The sequence below is a fragment of the Anser anser genome (genome assembly GCF_964211835.1).
Source record: "Anser anser genome assembly, chromosome: 4".
Lineage (NCBI taxonomy): Eukaryota > Metazoa > Chordata > Aves > Anseriformes > Anatidae > Anser > Anser anser.
Genome location: NC_139724.1, coordinates 51,379,192 through 51,402,967, shown reverse-complemented (window position 1 = coordinate 51,402,967; position 23,776 = coordinate 51,379,192). Strand labels below are relative to the sequence as shown.

Genomic DNA, 23,776 nt, shown 5'->3' with positions numbered 1-23,776 from the left:
GTTCTGCTTAAGGAAACCTTCTGTAACTTCACTGAAGAGCAAGATGACGCCTTTTGGGTAAACAGCTGAGACCACAAACACCACTTCCCAAATCACAGGTACTCTTCAGTAACACTTAAAAACTGAGAAAACTTATTCCCATGGAAAAAGGCAGTTGTGACATTTCCTTGCTTGAAGGGCAACTAAAGGGTACTCCGTGCTGTCACACAAAGAATGCCATTTCCTGAAAAAGGAAAGCCTTTCTAAAGTGCTCCTTTACTAAGATGAAATAGTTCAGATTATTTCCTCTCAGTCTGGATCCACATAATACTTTTCAGAAGGAACATATATAAACTTAGCACTCAGAGTAAGAAGCATTCTGTTATTTAAGAGCTCAAAAGAGAAGAAACAAGAAGTGTGGAAGTCCACAAATCAAGGCATAGAACTGCTAACAGAAGTACAGCCAACAGAAACTGCCAACAGCCACCGAAAGCATCATGATTTATTGAAGGATGTCATCTCATACCAACATCTTCCATTTATGATTCACATTTTCATTAGGAACAAGTAGAAAAGCCACCTTAGAAGGGATAAGAAACATGTTAGATCATCTAGTAACTAAAACTTTTGCATTTGAATCACTTTTTCCCCTTTTCAACTCAAAAGTAAAGAATTGTTTAATAAAACCTTCAAACTATTATGTCTGTAACTTAAATCTGAATTGCTGATGTCACTAGCACGGAATCTCTACATGCAACTGCTGACTATATCCTGCTGGTAGATACTTTATTGACCTTAAATATACTTCTTAAGAGTTTGGGGGGGGGGGGGGGGGGAGGTCTGGATTTTTTAGCACAGTGATTGATTTTAATGTGTTTTAAGGGATAATAGTTTTATACTTAAACAAAAATGGTTCTTAAGATATGATGGGGACTTTATACGCCGTCCAGACTTTTACAGACTCTACTTTGGGCTGCAGGTAGATATTACATATAAATAGACAGTGATTTCACGGGTATTAGAATGTTTTCAAATCTGATGTACATGTAAGAAATTTGCAGCTTGATTCAAAAAGGAACATGGTAAACCCTTTTCACACATTGCTTGCAAAACTTGTGGACTGTTTAGACAGATTTTTTTTTTTTAAATACTTATTTCCTCTTACTACCACCAAATCAGAGAACTGTTCTACAATAGCATATATATAATTTTCACAAGGAGTTTCTCCAAGTCTTGTTGAATTCAGCACTTTACAGCTTCCTTTAATAAGTTATTGCAGGATCTTATGAAGACTTGCTTGTTTTTCTTGCTGTATTAAGTTTTCCCTCATTCTCCCCATACAATCACCCTTCTCTTCATCTCCCTCAAGTTAAGAACTTGACTTTGTCCCTATTCCAACTATCTGAGTGAAAAGTAACTTTAGGCTGGTGAGGGAAAGAGATATTTGCTACATTTACACAACTCCCGTTTTAACTCCATTATCTTTAGAATAATTCTTCACAATAACGTTTCAAAGACACTATATCGAGCTGTAAATATATTTAAAGTAAAAAGAGAAACCCCTTCAATTCAATTACTTCTGCCTTGCCAGTTTGAATATTTGTGATCTGCAGAACAGAAAGACAAAAAAAAGAACAAGAAAAAACCCCAAACACCACGATTGCTAACATTCACTTCCTAAATTGCTGCTGGTTCATTCTCATAGTATTTTGGCTTGCTGCCTATCAACCGGTATTGGGAGGGAAGGGTGGTTCCCTCTTGGTTTGACAAGCTGAACTGTCTCACCAAGGACGGACTTGCACCAGGACCACCACCAGTGAATACACAGTACGGCTATACAGGTGCAGGGATACAGTCACCTTTCCACAGCAGTGAGACATTACATTGATTCAGGTGCCATATAAAACCCTCTATTAACATACTTAAGCCTCAGAAAACCTTTTGAGTGCTTCAAGTCTAGAAAACAACATATTATAAAATCAGAGCAAAGTATTACTGGCTATACCTTTGCACTGAAAATGATGCAGAGATAATCTATGATGGCATACAAAAATTGTAAACACTGCTCACCGTACCTCAGAGGAAAACAAATACATTGCTGTTTCTTGAAAGCTACATGAGTACCTGTTAGGTATGAAGAAACAGCCCTTGGAGGCATACTTTGGAGTTGTTCTGACACCCACTTTGAAAGAAGCAGTAAGTTACAATTACTACATTGCCCTTTGGAAGGATGTAAAGTGTCTGGTAAGGAACACACAAGCATACACTGGAGGAAGCGAGGAATGTATCCACTGTGAATTCATCTGTGCTTATTATGCAGATGAAACAGACAACTAGGCTGGAAGTATATTAGATGTACAGCCAAGTATACAATAAAAATCAGGTCTTTTAAAAAAGATTTGCTGTATAATTCTGGACTTCATTTCAGCTCGTTGTTGACTTTGTCTTAAGCAAGCATTACTTAAACATTTACTGAGTGGTCAGAATTATGGAGCAGTTTGTATTGGCTTATAAGCAGCAATAAGAAAAAATTTATGTTAAGTGCAGTGATGATGCCTCTGGAGAGTTACTTTGTTTCCATTTATCTAAAATATTAAACAGCTCATTTCCCACATATCAATACATTTTAAACAGAAGGGGTATCCAGAAGATGACTGTCACTTGTGGCAATGGCAAGACATCCAGTGCTGCCCCCACTACTCACCAAAGAAGCCCTTGATGAGCTGATTCACCTCAACAATTCATCTCAATACCATCACACCCCCCAAATGCCAGGCTGTTTTCTTTGTCAAATCAATCAGCTTAGCAAAAGGCCATGCTGGAGAGGAGATAGGAAAGGGCTGCACAGCTGGGAGTGAGACGGCCCCTCTCACTGGCAGCAAGCTATTATGTCAGCCTGATCTGCTTGTAAAGCTACGCTCATAATAAACAAAATCCCCTTCCCCTACCTTCTGCTGCAAAGGGCAGCAAGAGCAGGCTCCAGAGGCACCTGAGAAAGGTTTCTTATTACTTATGGAAAATATACATAGAAGAATTTCCTGGGGCATTACTCAAGGAAAACAATACTATCTAGTGTGATAAGAGAACAGGAGAGAGGATTAGAGATTTTTATGTAAATAGCATTCTAGATCCCGAACAGCATTATGGAACAGGCTCTGAATGTAAACAAGGAGCAAGCAGAGCTTGAAGGGAGGAGAGGAAAAAAAGCAGCACTCGTGTTTAGTTGCCTACTAACCACTTCAGCCTTCTCTTAACTGAAATTCAGAACCTGGATCCCCAAACTGACTTATTGCAGATAGATGCTGGGCCTCCCGGTCATCCTCTGCTGTACAAGGCTGATCAGAGCAGCACCGTGGAGCTGGCAATGCCCTGCGGAGCTGCTGGTGTTCCAGGGACGCAGTGCTCAGAGGCAGGCCGTGTCTACCCAGCCCCTGCTGCCAGCCCCCTGAAGCAGCTACAGCTCTATTACTCATTTCTTGCCCACCAAACACATTGTTGTCAGCTTACGTTCGACTCCCTAGCAGAGACGTTTGAAGGGAAACGGAATTAATACTTGCAGTAGGAGATAGGTGTTACATACACAGAAATAATGTGGACACTGTGAGCAGTGAGAACACTTGCTCACTGATAAATTTTAAAAGCTCTTAGGTGGTTATTGCAGGTCTGACTTGTAGGGCTCCCCATCACACCTGTTCCACAGCGTTAGCTGCCCTGCCCTACAACACAGCCGGAGCACAGCTCTGCCAGAAGTACACATTTCACAAGCTTAGGTACAGCTGCCGTTTGCCCATTTACACAGAACAGTCATGGTATTCACCTCCTTTAACACTGCAAACAACAAGGAGAATATGAAATCATTTACAGATATATGTCTGTATGCATACACACCTGTACATATTTTTTTTTTGTAATCATCAGTATGAAAATACATTCTCTGGATCTTCCAGCTCATCTTTTTGTTTCCTTTTGATTGCAGCTTTTTTGTAGAGACTATTGTGACAGAAAGCTTTAAAATGGAGAACACGTCAACTCTTAAGAGTTGCAGCAAATTTAAAATTACTACCTATTCTTTTATACACATTTACTACACGTTGTGATGTGTAAAATCACATGCAAGTACTTTAGCAAGTGAGATGTTTTTTCTAGTGTTCTAATAATCCCATAAATCTAAACAGACAGCTGTGAAAGATTTCTAAAAAGCACTTGAAAGTATTCTGATGGATATTATGTATTTTAAAAGACACATATCCCAGAGCAAACATTTCTAAGGCCTTGTTTTCTGCTATAAAACAATGTACAAAGCAATTCAGTGCACATTTTGGAAGGCAATACTGATAAATATGCCTTAATCCTAAAAAGAAAACTTCATCTCTTGAATTCCATATAAAATGTTTAGATCTGACACAAACAACCCCAACTGAGTGATATTATCAAAAATAGTGCTTTTATGCTTCAGATGCTGGCAACAGTAGTTTGTTGGCTTTAAGGACCTTCTATAATACTTTTTAAATGGTTGTCAGACTCAAAATTTCACCTAAATTCTTATTAATACAAGAACTTTCCTAAACGCCAGTAATAACGAACAGGATAAAAAGTAAAACAAAAAAAAAAAAAACCTTCCAAATTCAAACATATCTACAGTACAAACAATCTTAGCTTTAAAAACCTGTCAAGCTTCTGAACAGCTTCATTATACTAAGTTCTGTGGTACATTAACACCACATCTGCTGACAGTACGCAAATAAATATTTACAATTTTTTTTCTTAAATCATTCTATTGTTTTATTACCTGTTTTGTTCACACCTGCCTCCTGCAGTATACCCAACTGGTAAACACAGTGGTTCTTTTGCTCTATTCCAGAAGAGCAGTTCATTCCATTACCAAGATACAAAAATAGAAATAAGCAGATAATTTAAAGAGGATTCAGATACTATCTGCTATTGTAAAAGCATGATCCCAGAACAGACTAAGTCTGCATTTCGTGCATGTTGACATCACGCTATTAAGTGATATCCGTCAGGCACTACTGACTTGTGGAAATTCTTCCTAGTAATCGCCATTTGACAAATATTTAATGAGCGAGAAAAGAATTCATCTTTAACAGTAGGATAAGCGCATTCTCCGTCTATTACCATCATTTGCTCAACTATCGATAAAATGTTGAGCAAGGTTAGATGAAGGTATCTGTTTTGACTACAAGCTTCAGCCTATAGCATTTTCTTTTAGCTTGCACAGAGACAATTCTGTTTGTCTTAAATTATAACAGAAATTGTAACATTTGAAATAAAGCATTACTTTAAACTATGAGTTATAAAGAATATATATAGTATAATATAAAAGCAAATTTGGTAAGATATGCCTATGGAGATATTTGAGCTGTGCACCTCAGTGATATCCAACTATAAACTTCATGGCTGTATAATGTTCAAAGTTAAACAAAGACACAAACCAGGCTAAAAGAGCGTAAGTTTTTGATCAGCTTTCAAACAAAGGCTGTAACAGTCTTAACAGACTTTATTCTGCACAGTCTTCGATAGTGTGCGCCATTACGACTTGGTCCAGTTTGTCAGAAAACTGTTCCTCTCTAACATAGAATTGTCCCTGCTCTCTCCAAGTGGCACAGATGAATAAAAAAATGAAAAAATTACAATTGGAAAGGCTAAGAAGAGTCTCTGTAAGGAAGCCTTTTTCTCACTCCTCACCAAATTAGTTCCATAGTTAAGGCTACAAATTCACCACTCAATGAGATGGCTGTCATCACCTCTCATCTTCGCAGTTAGATGCATAAAGGTAAGTTTCAGACCATGCTAACTCATGAAAAGAGCCATCCCATAGCAAAGGGTAAAAACTGCATCTGATTGCCAATACTATCCAAGACCATAAAGGCTCGAGACCCTACCATCTTATCCAAAGGCCAAAACCAAGAAAAACAGGTTTTCCATTGCCACCTGTCTGAACTGTCTGAAAAAGTAACATTAACTCATTCTACTTCTTTTTATTAGCACATTACACTGTAGTATTTAGACAAAGATTTTTTTTTTTCCCCTGCCTTTTAATACAAGCAAAACGGCCCTTGCTCTTCCACCCCCAATCACAGGCATGCACAAATAAGGAGCACATTAGGAATCTGGTAAAATTGCTTTAAAATAAGTCATTAACATGATAGTGGGTCATTTATAAGGGAGCTCTAAACCTAAAAAACACCATTATCATAGTGACTTTGATAAAAGGTCTTATTAAGAAATTCATCAGTTTAGCAAAGCAATCATGACCCAAAGACAGTTTAGTAATCAGCTTTTATCAGGTTAATGACATGGATACATACTGTAATGAGGATGTAAATCATGCATCTCCTCGTCTTCATCGATTGTTTGTCCCAGTGAAAGCAGACTGACACGTCTCATCTTCAGCAGCCTTGGCGAGCTTTCACGGACAGTACTTCCAACATCCAGCACAACATCTCCAGAAACAACAGTGGGAACAATTTTTTTCAGAAATTCCATTTTTCCCTGCCTTCTGCACGCTCAGCATTGACTAAGTGCGGCAGTTGAGCTGTGCATTACAGAACGGTGCTCCCACAGTAACTTCCTTGATCGCAGAGGTGGACTCCGCGCACTACTTCTCCCAGTGATGTCATGTTGAACCTGGGTGGTGCCAGCACCAGCACGTCAGCTGCCAGCTGCTCGGAGGCAGATTTTAAAGACGTCTAACTGTACAGACTGATAAGAAAACCAAACAACAACAAGCCAGTGTATTAACTGACGTACATTAAATTCTTCGCTTGTATTAAACACCCTTTTAGTGCTGCAACAATTTTAAGCACTAATAAAATGCACAGTGTATTTTCAAATTTGTATCTGACGGAGTTCAATAGCTCTTAATTTTCATGAAGTGCACAGAGAGTGTTCATCTGCATTTGAAAGATAACACTTATCATTACAAAAAGTCTACGCACCAGCTTTATAAACAATGTCTAGCAGCACCACAATTTAAACCATTTGCATTCTCGCATGGTGTCAACTACTAGCTACTAAGTTACCAACACTTATTAAGCTTATTAAATTATCAATTTTCCAGGGCCTCTTACACTATATTTACTACTTAAAATACTCAAACTGCCTTCCAGAAAACACCAAGTACAAAAACAAGCTGTCTTATTTTATCCAAACTTTCACTTTAAACCATATGGATAAGTAGCCCTAGGGATAACTGAGCTTTTTGTTTTCATTTGGGAGAAAGTTTAAACATTGTTCTATATTTAGTTTAGAGAAGCCATTATGAAAGATGCCTTGCATTTAGAGCAGAAAACTCAGGGGAATGAAGTATAGAAAAGTGTACCGAAAAGCATACCGTAACGCTTTCTACGTTTGGGAATATGTATGATTGGACGTATTATTTTATTTACCAGACTTAGAGATCCAAACACACTACTAAATAATATTCCCACCTCGTTTTCACTGAAGATTGTAGCCATCACTCAGACAAAATCTGCAGATACTCGTTCTGAATGAGTATCGGTGGTAGCCTGAACACTTCTCGTAGTTTTGTGAAAGCAGCTTAGTGTCCAAAGATGTTTTTGAATGCATTCAACACAGTTACCCAACTTAAGCGTAAAGTACACCACACTACTATATATTCCTTAAAAGAAACTATTTAATCTCAAATTCACCACCGTATCTAGCTCTTTTTAAAAGGAAACAAAAATATTTTAAAATTTATTAAATGTAGATAGAGTAATCTGTTTCAGGTCAGAGTTCCAGTAGTTTGATGCTCACGAGGGACTGCTCAACTGGATTAAGCTGTCAATCCTTTACTGACCAACTATACTATCACACTACGTGTTAAACCTAGTTAATATCACAACTTGAGAAATCTGGTACAAGTTCATTGAAATTGCCACCTAAGACACTTACCAAATTCAGTTGCAGAATTAAAATGGGTGCTATCTTTAGCATTCAAATCTGCATTAAAATCCCCAAATATTCAAGTTAGTCTAAATTTCCCTTGTAACTGAATATAGAAATCTACGAGGCCTGACCTTATCATAAAAGATACATTGCTAGAATATAATTTCCTGCAGTGAAAGATCTGTAGATTAAGCAAAGAATTGTCCTTATAATAATTTTATTCATGGTAGTAGAAAAAATAACACAAAGTGTTACAAAGAATATATTTTCAGAAGTGTTTTATGTTTTCAGAAAAAGTAATAAGATATCACAAAGATAATTCCTGATTACAAAAGACTGAGTCATTAAAAACTTAAGCAATCATTTTATTCATAATAGCATTGTTTCCTGTAGATTTTTTATTTTTTTTTAAACTCTTGAAGTCTTGCCACAAACCTAATTTGCAGTTTCTGGCATTTACAAAAAAGACAAATTCAGATGCTTTCATCAGACTGAGAATGCTTCCTCCAGCCATTCACCTGCCAAATTACAGCTTAGAAAGGAAAGGGCAGTACCTAACCTAAACGCCCTCGGAAAAGTTCAAACTAGAAACCAAAGTGCTCCCAGCTACACTTTGCAGGGTTTATTACACATGTGGACACAGTGTGGGACAGAAAGAGCTTAGTGCATCACTTCTGTTAAATGCACAGTTTTACATGTTTCTACATGCAGTATGACATTCATGAATTGGCCATAAGTAAAACTAAAGGTTGAAATTACATTTCACCTCCAGCAAACAGAACAGCCTTCTAAGTAACAGGATTTAAACACAAACAAATAAGAATCACCAGCCACACATACTATCTCATATTTCAAGATTTAACTTGATAAACTAATAAGATTATGTAACACATGTATCCAAAAGCTTGAGGCTTTTTCTTCAGGATAGTTTTTGTGTAACTTTTAAGAATCGCAGAATCATTTAGGTTGGAAGAGACATCTAAGGTAAAGTCCAACCATTAACCTAGCACTGCTAAGTCTACCACTAAACCACATCCCTACACACCACATCTACACGTCTTTTGAATAGCAGGGACAGTGACTCAGCCACTTCCCCGGGGCAGCCTGTTCCAGTGCCTCACAACCCTTTCAGTGAAGAAATTTTTCCTTACACCCACCCTAAACCTCCCCTGGCACAACCTAACGCTATTTCCTCTTGTTCTATCAGTTGGTGCTTGGGAGAAGAAAGCAACCCTCACCCTGCTACAACCTCCTTTGAGGTAGTTGTAGAGAGCGATAAGGCCGCCCCTGAGCCTCCTTTTCTCTAGACTAAAGAACCCCAGTTCCCTCAGCCTCAAGACTTGTTCTCCAGAACCTTCACCAGCTTCATTGTCTTTCTTTGAACACACTCCAGCACCTCAATGTCCTTCTTGTAGTGAGGGGCCCAGAAATGAGGGTAGTATTCGAGGTGAGGCCTCACCAGAGCCAAGTACAAAGGAACGATCACCTTTCGGGTCCTGCTATCTCCGACACAAACCAGGATGCCGTTGGCCTTCTTGGCCACCTGAGCACACTGCTGGCTCCTATTCAGCCAGCTATCAACCAATACCCCCCCCAGGTCCCTTTCCGCTGGGCAGCTTTCCAGCCACCCTTCCCCCAGCCTGTAGCATTGCATGGGGTTGTTGTGCCCCAAGTGCAGGACCCGGGGCCTGGCCTTGTTGAACCTCATACAGTTGGCCTTGGCCCAGGGGTCCAGCCTACCCAGATCCCTTTGCAGAGCCTTCCTACCCTCAAGCAGATCACACTCAGAACCAACCTGGTGTCATCTGCAAACATACTGAGGGTGCACTTGATCCCCTCATTCAGATCATCAATGAAGATATTGAAGAGAACTGATCACAGTACTGAGCCCTGGGGGACGCCACTTGTGACCAACCTCCAACAGGATTTAACTCCATTCACCACAACTCTTCGGGCCTGGCCACCCAGACAGTTTTTTTACCCAGCAAAGCATGCACCCATCCAAGCCATGAGCAGCCAGTTGAGATTTCTATGGAAAACAGTTAGAGCAATGCATACATGGCTACATGTGGACAGTGGTTAACTCCAGGACCTTGGTATTTCATTACGTTCTATGAAAGTAGCCTTTTATAAATAACAAAACAAAGAGAAACGTTAAGTTTCTGGCTATGTTAGTCCACATGCACTCCTCTCTCCCATTCTCATGTGCTCTTGTCAACTTCCTTAAATACTGCTCTATACAACTGTGTTTTTTATACAATCCAAGCTACAAACTTTGCAGACAACTCACTGAACTGTCAGGGAAGACATATGATAATTCTTATAATTGTCATAACCAAATTTATCTTTAAACAGAAAAGGGCAAAAAAGCCTTACTTGGTAATTTTAAAATCTTATTCTGGAACCTCTAATTCCATAAAAACAACAGGATACTCACGCTTCTATAGAATTATTATTTGCAGTACTGCAAGTCCTTTGATGTCTGTCTGCATGTATTGCATTCAAAAAGACTGTGGTCTTGCATCAATAGGTCTGGTGAGGTCATTCAAGCTTGACCTCTGGCAATTTCGTAACTCGTGGTATAACAAGAGAGAAGGTAACATCTGAGCTTCACAGCCCTTACTAACAGGAATTCATATCAGCACAATTTTGCATTAGAAAGGAATAAGAACAGATCATGAAACTTGCAAAAATACTGGACTTAAAGAAGTAATGAGTGATTAGAGCAAAACCAACACTGCTCAGAGCACTGTCCATTTGGATTAGACCTTTCACAAGACAAGTGGTAAAAATGTCTGACAGGGTGTGTGGGATGCAGCAGGGCGACATATCAGGGATCCAGGGCTTCTGTTGAAGCAGGTTAACCTGCTGATGTGGGAATGTCCTAATAAGAAACACTGAAAAAACAGAACACAATCAATGAAAGAAAGATCGATATAGCAGTAGACTACTAGTAAGTGTCTTGAGTGCACATGTTGAGAAAATTTCTAGAATTAGCAATAACTATAGTAAAAAATAACTTAAACTTGAGACAGCTATGAAGTAGAAAACATACTAGAAAGTACAATTTTAGAAGACAGCCTAGATGTCTTAGAGCCTACCATAAACACACTGCTGTTCATTTGATGAGCATCTTCACTAGCAAATATGCTCCACAGACCTTTCATTTTGCAATGTAGTGCTTCTAAAGTTTTCCTACCCAGCTACAGCAAACCCATCCCAGCCCCACCTGCTGTCACAGGGAAGACAAAAGATTTCCATTATATCTGACACACAAACTGACAGGAAAGGTCCTTAGCTTTTGGCAGGAAGGAAAAAAAGAGGTGATGCCCTTCTGCCTCAACAGGATTACTGCACAGACAGGGTATAACAAGACTCTGGCCTTTGCTGCAGAATGAAGTGCAACACAAATTACCAAATCTGGAGGTAGATCAGTGTTGTCAGTACATTAGATGAAGACTATTTAGGTTCAGGGAGCAGCACTATTTTCTTATGTAGTCATAAGCAGCAGTAGGGGACTTATATTAGGGGGGAAGAAAAAAAAAAAAAGTTTCTTGATGGGAATGAGACTAAACTTGGAATCAGCTCACATTGGCATGACAACACAGCAGCTCCTGCTGATTTTCCTGATGGGAAAATAGGCCTGCTTCTCTGAAAAAGCAGGACAGCACTGCTCCGTCCTACCCCTGCCAGCCTCAGCAGCAGACTAGCTTTAGGTCCACAGGTGTGTGGGGTTTGTGGGGGACCAGCTGCTGGCCTCCTTCCACTGCTTGCTGGCTTCACAGCATGCTCAGCTTTCAGCAGAAATCAAGCCTGGGTGGGCTTGGTGGCATGGCAGTAACATGGCTGCCAAAACTCTTAGCCATAACTATAGTGCAAAATGGTTGAACAGTACAACCGGCATAGCAGGGGAGATAACTGGAGGGGTTTCTGTGCCAGCAAGCTGACATCGTGCACGGCAAACATTCTGGCATTGAAATAGAATCTCCCCTTAAGAGACTTTGCTCTAGTAGCACAGAGATGGGGTTGGAGCATCTCCTGGTGGCAAAGAGCCCTTATGCTATCCCAGCTCCTCAGCAACCTAAGTATCTTGGTAGAACACAACCCCCGCCCCCCCCAAAAAAAAAGTAGAACAACACCTCCTGCTGGAGCAGTAATACCAGAGGTTGTGTCAAAACAGTTTTGGAACAGCAAAGACCCTGTAGCACAGAGATGGTCCAAGTTCCGCTTTTTCAAGAAGTGCATTGTCCTAGTGTATGCAGTGTCCCACCTCAGCCTGCAGGTCTCCAAGAAACATTATCATCCCTTATTCAGCTGAATGGTTTCAGCTACACACCCTTGGTCCCATATTGGGCATGTTATTAGTAATGATCCTTATGTGGTGCACGTTGTTTTCTTCAACTTGCCAATTCAAACTGAACATCACTGCTTTAAGTGGGAGTGAATCTTCTACAGAAATAGAGCAGCTACTACAGCACTTCAGTACAGAAAAGTACAGGAAGTTTTTCCTCCTTCAATCTCAGAATAGAAGCTTGATTTGCAACAATTTGTCTCCTCTCAAGGAAAACAATCTGCTCTTCTCCCCTCTCTCCCCCTGCAATGAAGATCAAAGATATATAACTGAAAGCAGAATAAAACAGTAGGGCTTGAAATCAAACCTGCAGTCCAGCCTGTAAATTAAACTAACTGAACTAAATTCACGAGAGTTACCAAGATACCTAATTTATGCTTGTCAGCCAATTGACAGGACGTTGTCATAATTTTGCACAGAAGACCACAGGAGCAGGGAGGACAAACCCTATTTCTTTCTCTATATATGATGTATATTATTCTTTTAAAATGAGAAGTCATCTTTTTGTTTTAGAACTATAACTTCACAGCCCCTTTTTTGCCTATAGGTACAGAAAACAGATAGACAACCTAGAACATAACCTAGAAAAATGTATGCATAAAGGAAAACATAAGGGAAAAATGGTTTATTTGTGATACTGTGGAGTCATCTCACTTTCTGGCAGTTTGGACTAACTACTTGCAAAAACCTGACACATGCAATGTTAATTCCTTTAAAAATCAAAATTTAAAAAAGATGTTGTCCTTCATAAAATTTGAAGCATCATTTTAAAGTTAGTTCCCAAGCTTCTTAGCATTAATGATTTCCTCAGTCCAGTTCAATTAATGGAACTCGGCAGCAAAAATGCTAAGGACCAGAATAAGCAGGGACAAATCAATGTATAAGTTTTGCAGTAAGCAATCTGTTATCAGAGTAAATTTATTGCAGCTATATTTTTACATAAAAATAGTTTAAATCTAAGCCATTTCATTTTTCAACAATTTGATTGTTTAAGTGTGGACATGCAAACAGTTTCAGTTGTCCCCATTCTTTTCTGAAAGAACATCTAGCTTTCAGGTTTCTGAGAGACTGAAGAAAGAAACATGTCACCTTTCAATATTTTTTTTTCCATTGACTTTCATTTCTTCTCATTGACTTAAGCAGTACTTGCTCTGTATGGGAGGTTGGGCTTTGAGCGACTTGTGGCTTTTTCTTTTGAAGGTTGGGGATTTCTGGGGGTTGTGTTTTGCTGTTGTTTTTTGTTTTAAGAGCTTGGCTTTAATTTAGCATTAGAAGAACACAACCACAAGTGGAAATAAAATATTTGACAAAGTAAATCAATCAGAAGCTGAACATAAAGCACAACGTTTATGTTCACTGACTGAATGCAACATTATCCTGTTCAATAAAAAAGCCCCGAAATTTTTAACATCTGTGTATTAGGTAATAGCTGTTCTTATCTTGAAATTGCATGCAAGAATACAATGCTTTCCTGAACACATTAGGAGTTCCTGAGAAGTTGAAGGTATTTGTTTATTCCACTGCTTTTATAATCCTCAGTCAGAAAATGATCTGGGTTTCCTGTCACTAACCACTTGCTTGTTCTGACTTCTGACATATCACACAAGATCTTCCAAACCTATGAATTTCTTCCACTGGCAGATTTTCTTCACGTAAGAACTTACATTTTCAAAGCAAATCCCAGAGCAGTACCTACAATGAATCATACCCATTCAGACGCAAGTAGGAACACCATTTCAGTCGGCAACAGAAGACGTCAAACCATTACATGACAATGGACATGACAATGGAAGTGGCCAGATCTTTTCCCACATAAAACAAACAAAATGAACGATGACAAGCAGAATGTTGATATTTCTAAGCAAAGGTCATTAAAAAAACAGCATTTAATAACAAAGGCTTTGAGAAGGAACAATCTTACTCAGAATAGTGGCAAAACTACTATGAAATTGGTGTGCTACAAAACACCTGAAAACCTTTACCCAAAGCTTTTTACATGCTTAATAAAAATATACATGGAAGAGAGTTACCAGTCTTTCATATTGGTTTGTCTACAGAGAAGCCAGAACACAGACAATAAGAGAGCAGAGAACGAGCATACAAATACGTTTTTAGCCTTATATAAGGCTAAAAAATGGTGCAACATACATTTCTCAGACAAATACTGCTATATTCACAGCTGTCATTGCTGCTTCCATTAGGATTTTCTCTAGCATTGCATTAAAACACATGCTTAAAGAATGGCCAACCTTTACAATTATGCCCAAAGGATAGAAGTCTAACAACTAAGAAAATAATCTGTGGTTTACTGTTCAAAAATAATCTTCACTGTAATTCCAGAAGTTAATTCCAGAAGTGCATACAGCACCACTTGCTTTCCTTACCAAGTCTGACCTAATCTTAGTTTACTTCTTAATATTTTATACAAGGAAGTTACGTTTAAAATGTTGCTAACCTGTGGAAATTATCCTTTTCCATTGTGACTCTACACCATAGCTTGCATTAATTAAATGAGCATGCTGAGTTCACATTAGACAGGGCAATCTGTTCCTAATACCAATGGAAATCCTCTGGACATCTAGATTAAATACTTAGTTCTGTACTGGTATACATACATAGTGCTCACCTACTCCAACTTATTTTAGTGCTTCCCTTGCAAAATGGGAAACATGGCCACAGAAAGTTTATCTGCACTTCAAAATACCCATTCACACAGACTGACTGGATGAAGGCTTTACTGGTTTTAGTGTATGTCTTCTGTGCTCTGCTATACAGACCAGGCTAGTAACATTCAAATGGGGTAAAAAACAAACAAGGTAATTGCATGATATAAGTATTTATATCATTCCATTTACTTCCTTACAGTCAAATATTTGTGTTATTTTAAAGTTAAGCTTGCTTAATGGATCCTATATGAACAAGTAACGCCAGAGACAGAAGTAGATCCAGATTTCTTCCGCAGTTTGTTCCACGTTTTGACAGCGAGCTTGTTCCATAGACCTTTCTCCACCGCTGTCTCACAAACTGTGGCAGCTATGTTCACTAGAAACATCTTGCCTGTAGACAGTTTTTTTGAGAAGGCAGATATATTGTACTTGGAAACCAGAAACACACATATACAGAAGAGAGAAAACCTCCTTGAAATAGGTTTGCCTTGCAAAGTCTACAAGTTGTCTTGATACATAGGTCTACAGCGTTAGATTTAAGTAAGGCCCAGTTCCTTCTGCCTTCATTTTTACTCTTGGCCATTCCAGCACCCACCATCCATTATTTGTTAACACGCTTTTCAGAATTGGTGCCATGTTGAGGACTTGCATATTGATTAGGTACCAAACAGGTAAAAGTGCAACACTTCAGCCAGTAATTTGCAAATGAGAGCTGAATGGAAGTGCAACAGAGAAGGATATGCCTAATTTTGATGATGCAAAATTCTCTAGTTTAAAGAACGACCATGTTTGCTGCAGTTGAATACTTCAGACAATCTCAACAGGGGCAGTCTTAGAAAAGGTCTTGTTCGAAGAACATAAGGCAACTGCTACTGGTAATTAAAGGTTGTCCCCATACACTGCTCAGAAACACAAATACTTGTGTGCCAGTAGTCTAATGAACAACAGACCCTTCACCAAATGATACGTACAGCATGTGCATATACATGTTTAACTTTCCAAGAACAGGCAAGCCTGTAACATACAGAATAAAAAAGCCACTTTTAATACTGGGTGTAATGAATTAGAGGTAAATCAGAAAGCTCAATAGCTGCACTTCTGTGGTTTTCCCTCCCATATAAAACTGCTTCTTGTGTAACTTTAGATCTTTGAAAAAGTAATTTTATATGCATTTATATGAAATACATAAACTACGTTGATCAGAAGCCCTCTGATCCACGAAGTGTTGACCTGGAGCACCTCTCCTGGGTAGAAGTGTTGAGAGCTGGGGCTGTTCTGCCTGAAGCAGAGAAGGCTCCAGGGAGACCTTACTGCAGCCTTTCAATACTTCTAGGAGGCTTTATAAAAAAGATGGAGAGCAACTTTTTGCTTGAGCAATGACAGGACAAGGTGGGGTACTTTAAACTAAAAGAGAATCAACACAGATCAGAGATTAGGAGGAAATTCTTCACTCAGAGTGTGGTGAGGCACCGGCACAGGTTGCCCAGAGAAGCTGTGGATGCCCCTTCCCTGGCAGGGGTCAAGGCCAGGCTGGATGGGGCTTTGGCCAACCAGATATAGTGGGAAGGTGTGCCTGCCCATGGCAGTGGGGTTGGAACTGGATGTTCTTTAGTGTCCCTTCCAACCCCAGAAGTTCTATGATTCTGTGAACTAGGAATATATATAGTTACAGTCTGCTTTATGTCATTCATACCATACGCTTACTGTAACTTACTACAGAGGTGTAAAAAAAAGCTTATTTTTGATACAAATCAGCTTGAAAAATGAAATCACTTCCTATACAAGAAGCCTAAATATAGGCTAGAGCAGAATCTGCAGATAGTGGTACTACAAATTATTTTTGTAACTCTTCATGATATGCTGCATATGATCTGTTCTTCTAAAATAAATCATGCAATACTTTTAAGATTATATTAACCTCTCCAAAGTAAGCTACTGATAACACTTTCAGATCACAAATAATTTACAGTCCAACTTTCAAAACTCTACAGATGTGCCTACATACAGCCAAAAATTAGAACTGAAGAGAGACAAGACATGTTGTGATATCACCCCACTAAATTTTAGCAGCTTAGTGGAGAAGGCAGTAATTACATCATGGCAACCCAGAAGAATTCGTAAAAGAGAACCAGCCTGATTCTTCTCTTTCACAAAAGAAATCTGTGAGTACTTCTACTGTAAGTAGGAGGAGATTGCATGTCAGCACAAGCACCCACGTACTAGTCTCCCCAGAGACACACAGATCCGCCAGTATCATTTAGAACAGGACACTAATTGCGGGGGGAAGTTGAAAATCTCATGAAAAAATTACAATTAACAGAAGGCTGGAAACTACATTGATATTCAGGACACAACTGTTTGAAGGCTTTATAAAATTCGAAATAATTGACATTCAGTCATTACAATCACATGACACATTATCTATATTGCTATTCACTTGTGCTAAACAATCAGAGTAAGTACCAGCAGGAAAGGACATCTAGTTACAGAATATGAATTAAAAAGATTTCAAGATGCTCCTCAATTCATCATTCTATACACCCAGCCCCAACTCATACTCTGTGACTCACACCTATAGGTTTCACAGATTTTTGCCAGCAGCATGGAAGGGTCTGCAATTTTTCCAGCCTATCGATTTTATGTTTCATTACTGTAAGCGTATCCAATATATGTCCTTAACTTCAGTTTTAGCTCATACTTCACTGCCCTATTGAGCATTGCCATCAATAACCAGTGACACTTCAATTCAGCAGTCTTCCATTTGTTTGAAAATGGACTTCATATCTGTTTTCTCTTAGATTTTTTTAATCTTTTATATTTTCTAGACCTCTGATAATTCTCACCAATCTCCTCTGAACTATTCAATATCAGTTCTTCACATAAAAAGACGCTTTAGATTTGTACATCGGTAATTCTTAAAGAACCATCTCGCTCAAGCAATGTAATTTCTGTGAAGCACAGAACTTAATTGAAAGTTCGTATTATCTCCAAATACTTTTATAACTAAGCCAACATTACTTGCATAGCAGTCCAAGTACTTTCAATCAGAAACCTGCCATTCTAAGTAATTAAATGTATGAAGACTGTTCCCAGTGAAGGAGCTTACTTTTATTATTTGGTTTATGAAGATTTGTTTTCAGTTAAATATTTATTTTGTTTCTTAGATACCTAATGTAAGACGGTTTCAGTATTACATTTGACAGCCAAAACTGTAATCTTTGACTCTCTCCATTTGTAAGCCATTAATTCTTTTCAGGTTTGTCCCCAGTTTCATATTTATAGAGCTAGATTTGTTATGCTGATAATTGTAGTTACAGATTACAGTATACCATCTGTTAAGAAATGCTTTATTAACAGTATTAAGGTGTATAAGGTATATACACACACTTTAATATATATATTAAGGTATTATATAAGGTATAATGCTCTCAGTCAAGTCTCACCTGTAGAAATCAATCTCGTGCTGATAAAGCAATGTTCTCTGTGCAGAGAATTGTCAACACTGTGCTGACAAAATATTTCCAGCAAATGCTACAGCTGTATTCAGGATGCTAGATACACCAAAAGCCACCTGCAAGTTTGCCATTCATATCTTTTGGGGGCAATATATAGCCTCATTTATTCTCATTTTACTCAGGGAAACTAAAAATCTTAAACACAGAAAGGTGTTTTGTCCACTGAAAGTACTGTTACCATACAAGCAGAATTAAATCCCAAGGTTATTCAAGAATCTCTAAATTGTTAACAGCACGCAGCCTCCAACTGCCCCACTTCCTTCCACAAGTAGCGAGCAGCATCTTAGTATGATAATGAAAAAGCAAAATCTACCTGAAAGCATTCCCTCCCATTGCAACTCTTACACACAATATATAAGAGTGTGACTATCATATTTCCACACTTCAAAAAGGTAATTAAGTTATTATTCGGAGAAGTAAAGTAATTCAGGTTGGTATTTACATCGTTCTTTTCATGAAATGGTTACATAGACATTCATCTCTAATTTTTTTCCCTAGCTTGTGTTTTATCCGTCTTTAATGAATTGACTGATGGTTGCATTACTTTGCCCATGAAAAAACATTGTTCTAAGACAAAAACAATACACAGGACAGCCACCAACAGCAAACAAATATTTTACTCAGAATGTTTATTAGCTATTAAAATAAGCAAGCCAAACTCTCCATCCCAGACAAGAATGACAAGTCACACTTTGGAAGTTCATCTACTAGAGAAATCTAAACACCTATTTTTTTTCCACAAATTAAACTCCTGTGTAAGATACTGTCTGTGAATCACCTGGTTCAGATGCAACAGAAGCAGGCCACTTATTGTTCTTTGGTTCAAAAGTAATCTCTGAAACAGATTGTCGGTAAAGGAAGAAGGAATTGCAATCAAATGGGAAAAAAAGATGTATTAGATTAATTCTAAACAAATGAATTGAAATTAGAAAAATTACTTTTAGGAAGATTCAGAAAAGGGAATTGCATGAGAAATACCAGACCAGAAAATAAGGCGTAATTCAATGAAACAAAGTCCTCAAAAGCCCAGTTTGTTTTTAAAGTTTGTGTAATTAGTGAAGAGCCAAGAAAAATGTACTTTTTTCTTGTATCACATTTACTCTAGCTAAGACCAGTGTTTTTTAAAACCTCATATAATATATAGTCCTCGTACATAAAATTTCCTAGCATAATCTTTCTAATAAGTAGACAACAATACCAGACATATGTAGAACTATAGATCAAGATGCATTGGTTAACATTAAAACTAGAAATAGAAAAAAACAATGTTCTTAAGTTACCTTTGTTCAGCAATAAGTAGCTAAATTAAGTCACTGATCATTATTTCTTACACAAAGACATGCCATCTGTGTGACTGTAACCTTTTCAAGTTAGATGTGTGCAATTAAAACTAATGTACTATTTTCTTAAAATCTCAAAAGTATTAGATATTTAATGTTTGCTCACAAGTATGTAGGGACAGTCACTTTTAAACTTCTCCCTTTTTATCTCTTCCATCTGAAAGCCAGAAATAATAATCTCTAAACTGTTAGATTTTTCCAGTGCAAATTCATCATAAGCTTGGATTTTGGAATAGCAGTTTTCCTCTTTAAATTCAAAATAAAACACTTCCTCCAGTGTAAAGCAACAGCACTCCAAGTTCTTATATAAAATATAGATGTCATTGCCCTTCTTTCCACTCGACAACTTGAGTGCATTTCCACTTAGTAATCTGACGCTAACCAGAAAGAACAAATGCTGCTGCCAGAACTATGTAATTTGGTTTAAATAGTAAACAGCCTAGTCTATCAGTTCTTACAGTAAATAGAGTTGTAATAGGTACTCTGGACTGAAGTCTCCAACATTTTATGGCTTATAGAAAGATTGCCACCTGTCTTAAAGGAAGAAACTCACTCCTTATCTGTTACAGGCATAATGATTGTATTAAATTCAAGACAGTGGTAGAGTAAAATAATTAAGGTACTTATCAGTTAGTACATATGAGCATGATTTACTATCGTAATACATGAAAGGAACACCAGCTATTAATTCAGAGCAAATATTTTATACAAATTGTATAATAATAAAAGTAACAATTTTTCAGATCTGTAATGTTTGTAATAAATATGTTCTGTAATTAAATGCTTGTAGATTTTTTCCATTGAAAAAGTTGTTTGTCCAACTGTTTTTTTTTAAAAAGTATTCCATTGTCTCCTGTCTTAAGAAAAAGAACAATAAAATCAGACCACCAGATGCAGCATCAAAAGCTCCCAGTGGAGCTCTATATGGGTCTGTAAGAAACCCAATATTGCAGTTTAGTATATAAATATCTGTACATATAAGTAGTAGTTATTAACTACAATAGTTATGTACTCACCTAATAACTAATCATAATTATCTGTAAAGTGTCATTCATATTTAACATAAAACATCTATTTCTGAATGCTGTATTTATTCTGATTTGGTAGAACTAAAGTAATTTGAGGGACTATTCATTTCTAAAGGGAAAAAAACAATAAGTTTACATTTATTCTCTTTCACTTCTAGAATCTATAAAAATGTAAATATAAAAATGTAAAGTTAGATTTGTTTGATAAAGTTTTTGGTTTCAGAGTTTGAGCACAGGTGAGGAAATACAAACTTCCAGTATAAGATACTGGCTGAAATCTCATTTTTTCAGGCTATTTGGAATGTCAGAATATCCTTGAAATGAAACAGAGACCCAGCTACGAGTTGGGTACTAAGTTAAGGCCCAAAAACATTTCTAGTAAGCAAAGAGAAAAATAAAAAAATATTTCAAAAACAGCAATTTTGGTTTACTAGCAAATAAGACAGCATACTTGCTAAATGCACTGCTAGAATAAATAATTCTCAGTATATCAAAGTCACTAGAAAAAGCGCGTGGGAAGATGAAGGAAGCTAAAAACAAAAACAAATTGCTGAGCCACCCAAGAGAAAGAAAATCCATTTTTATCCTATATGGAACATTTATCCATTTATACACACCCAGGCAGGTTTGCTTGAGACAAAAAAATGAATAAATAAAAACCAGTCCTACAGTTGCAGTGAACTTTAGAAAACTGCACAACAGCAAGCAAGGTCGTAAAAAAACACACAGTATGGCGCACCAATTGTGCTGCTTCAGAAGCTGGGTGGACAGACCTTCCTTAAATGACAGCAACGAAGGCAAGTGCCTTCATTGCTTCTTCACTCAGGCTCAGCTGCTCAGACATTTTGACAGGGCCCTGGTGGCAACAGAAAAGCCTGAAGAACACCTTGAAATGTTAGTTCTTTACATAGACCACAAATTAAGACATGTATAGAAACAGCTGGGCACACCATGAAAGAAAACTCTGAAAAATAGAGATTTAAACAAAATAGTGTTAGTACACATTTAACTAACACACATCAGATTCAACAGGATTATTCTAATTTCTAATACCAGAGGAATCATATGAGAGACTAACAGGTATTGTGAAAGAATTTAGGGGGAAAATTAATAAATATTTAGATTTGAAAGAGAATTACTCTATTATACCAATCTGAAGGAGAGATTAGGAGTGTTCCTATAAGAAGCAATATGGGAAAAATCTTTTGAAGAGTAGAAAGAAATATTGAAATTTAAAAACATAGCTGAGCGTGATCACCTGGGAATGGTAGTTTCCTCTAGTTAAAGAAAAACTGATGTTCCATTCATTTGGAGAGACTGAAGAGTGTCTGCTTCCTTTTCACACCTGTGGCTTTCTAAATAATAATTCAAGTGTCATAGTGAAAGACAGGAGGATTCTTTTTCAAAGAAGTTTGAGGCTGGAATTACTTCTTCCTTAAGGAAGATACTGCTAAACAAACTTTGCTGCTTTCCGTTTTTTAAAATAATGAACATTCAAAAATATTTATTATTTTCAAATTAATCTGCTGTAAGAAACAGGAAGAAAAAAATCTCTAAAGACCGGTCAACATGTAATATACATTAGCATGCACCGGTAAGCTTATATAGTAAGATTCTTTCAAGCCAGCCGACTATGTACAAATGGAAACAGAAAGGGGTGTCAAGATTGTAATTTTGTCCAAACCAGCAGTATCTTTCATGAATTCATGCAGAAGAGCCAGACAAAGGTGGTTAAAATTAAGCATATTCTCTCACAAAGCTGTGATGCCTTTAGATCTGCTGTGCATTTTAGCCTGAATCCTTAAGGTGTGTCTCAAGTTAACGGATCAGGGACTGGTTTTGGGGAGGTTTGGGAATTTTTGTTTGTTTTTGAAGCACTTACTAAGGAAGAGTTAAGGAGAGCAGAGACAAGACTTCCTGAAGACTTCCTGAAGCAGTGCCCATTGCCTCTGGGCGAAGAAAGGCAGGATGTTTTAAACCCTGCTGCGCAGCAGCACAACCAAGAACTAACGTTTCCACAGGAAAGCTCTGTAACTGCATATGAGAGATGAGAATAGCTGCACAGCTTGTGCTTTGCCCAAAACTCTGAAAAACGCCTATCACCATCTCCCCGACTTTGAAGTGAACTACTTGGTTCATATAAAGACATATAGTATGTTTTCATTACCTACTAGTCAAGGGACAGGCATTTTCCAGTTCCCTAAAGACCTCTGTCCTTTCCTTTCTACAGATGTACATTACCATAGATTTGAAGTGTAACATGGTTCTTATTACCGCACAAGTTGCTTCTGCATCATGCTGTTTCTCTTTAAAGATCTGGCCAAGACAATTCTTTTCAAGGAAACAGTTGCTGGCTGTTCATGGAGAAGAGCAGCATCTCTATAACCAATAAAATAGTTGTCTGACCAAAACATACTAAAAATAAGATTAAGATGCCTGTGCACAGATAGCTGTAAATAATTTCAGAGCTGTAGGAGTGCCGAGTTAACCAAGATCAAAGTCAGCTGACACAAAAGTTTTTCTCCACTACTTTTCAGCAATGCAGTCTTCTGAAAGAAATCTCCAGTAATTCAAGCCCTTTTGCAAGCCAAATGTATTTCATTTCATGTGTTAAGCAACACCACTGATAGTGTCCTATATTATGTTCAATACACAAGTAGATTACATAAGATTTTATTATAACCATATATTTGTTCTTAATTTAATTTAGAAAAAATCATAATAAACACAAAACTGTTCTCCATGATGGAATTTGGTTCAAAAAGAAAAATCTTTACAGAAGGTTGAAAAAGGAATTTTATGTATTTTGGGTGTTGTCAAAAAAAGTACAACTCAGACTTTTTGAATTTTGGAGAAGATAAATCCTACAACACAATTTCAACCACTAACCTCTCCCCACCCCCCAGTCCTCTGCACAGCTTTCCCATTCTACAGGCTAAGTAGCTCTTCTGTGTCCTTGTTAGCATTCTCATCTTTTCTTGCAGATGTG

General features: G+C 37.7%; 1 protein-coding gene across 10 annotated transcripts in view; it reads right to left on the bottom strand.

Annotated features, from left to right (window-relative positions):
- FRYL (FRY like transcription coactivator) overlaps positions 1–23,776 on the bottom strand; it is a 170,334-nt gene that overhangs the window by 131,842 nt on the left and 14,716 nt on the right. For 6 of the 10 annotated variants that reach the window (XM_083835651.1, XM_083835658.1, XM_083835656.1 and 3 more), the window contains one exon: positions 6,306–6,699. The exons of the other annotated variants lie outside the window; for them this stretch is intronic. In XM_083835651.1, coding sequence (XP_083691777.1) covers positions 6,306–6,483 — 178 coding nt within the window. In that variant the 5' untranslated portion in view covers positions 6,484–6,699. Of the gene's footprint in view, positions 1–6,305; positions 6,700–23,776 lie in introns of those variants that run through there. 10 annotated transcript variants of the gene reach the window in all.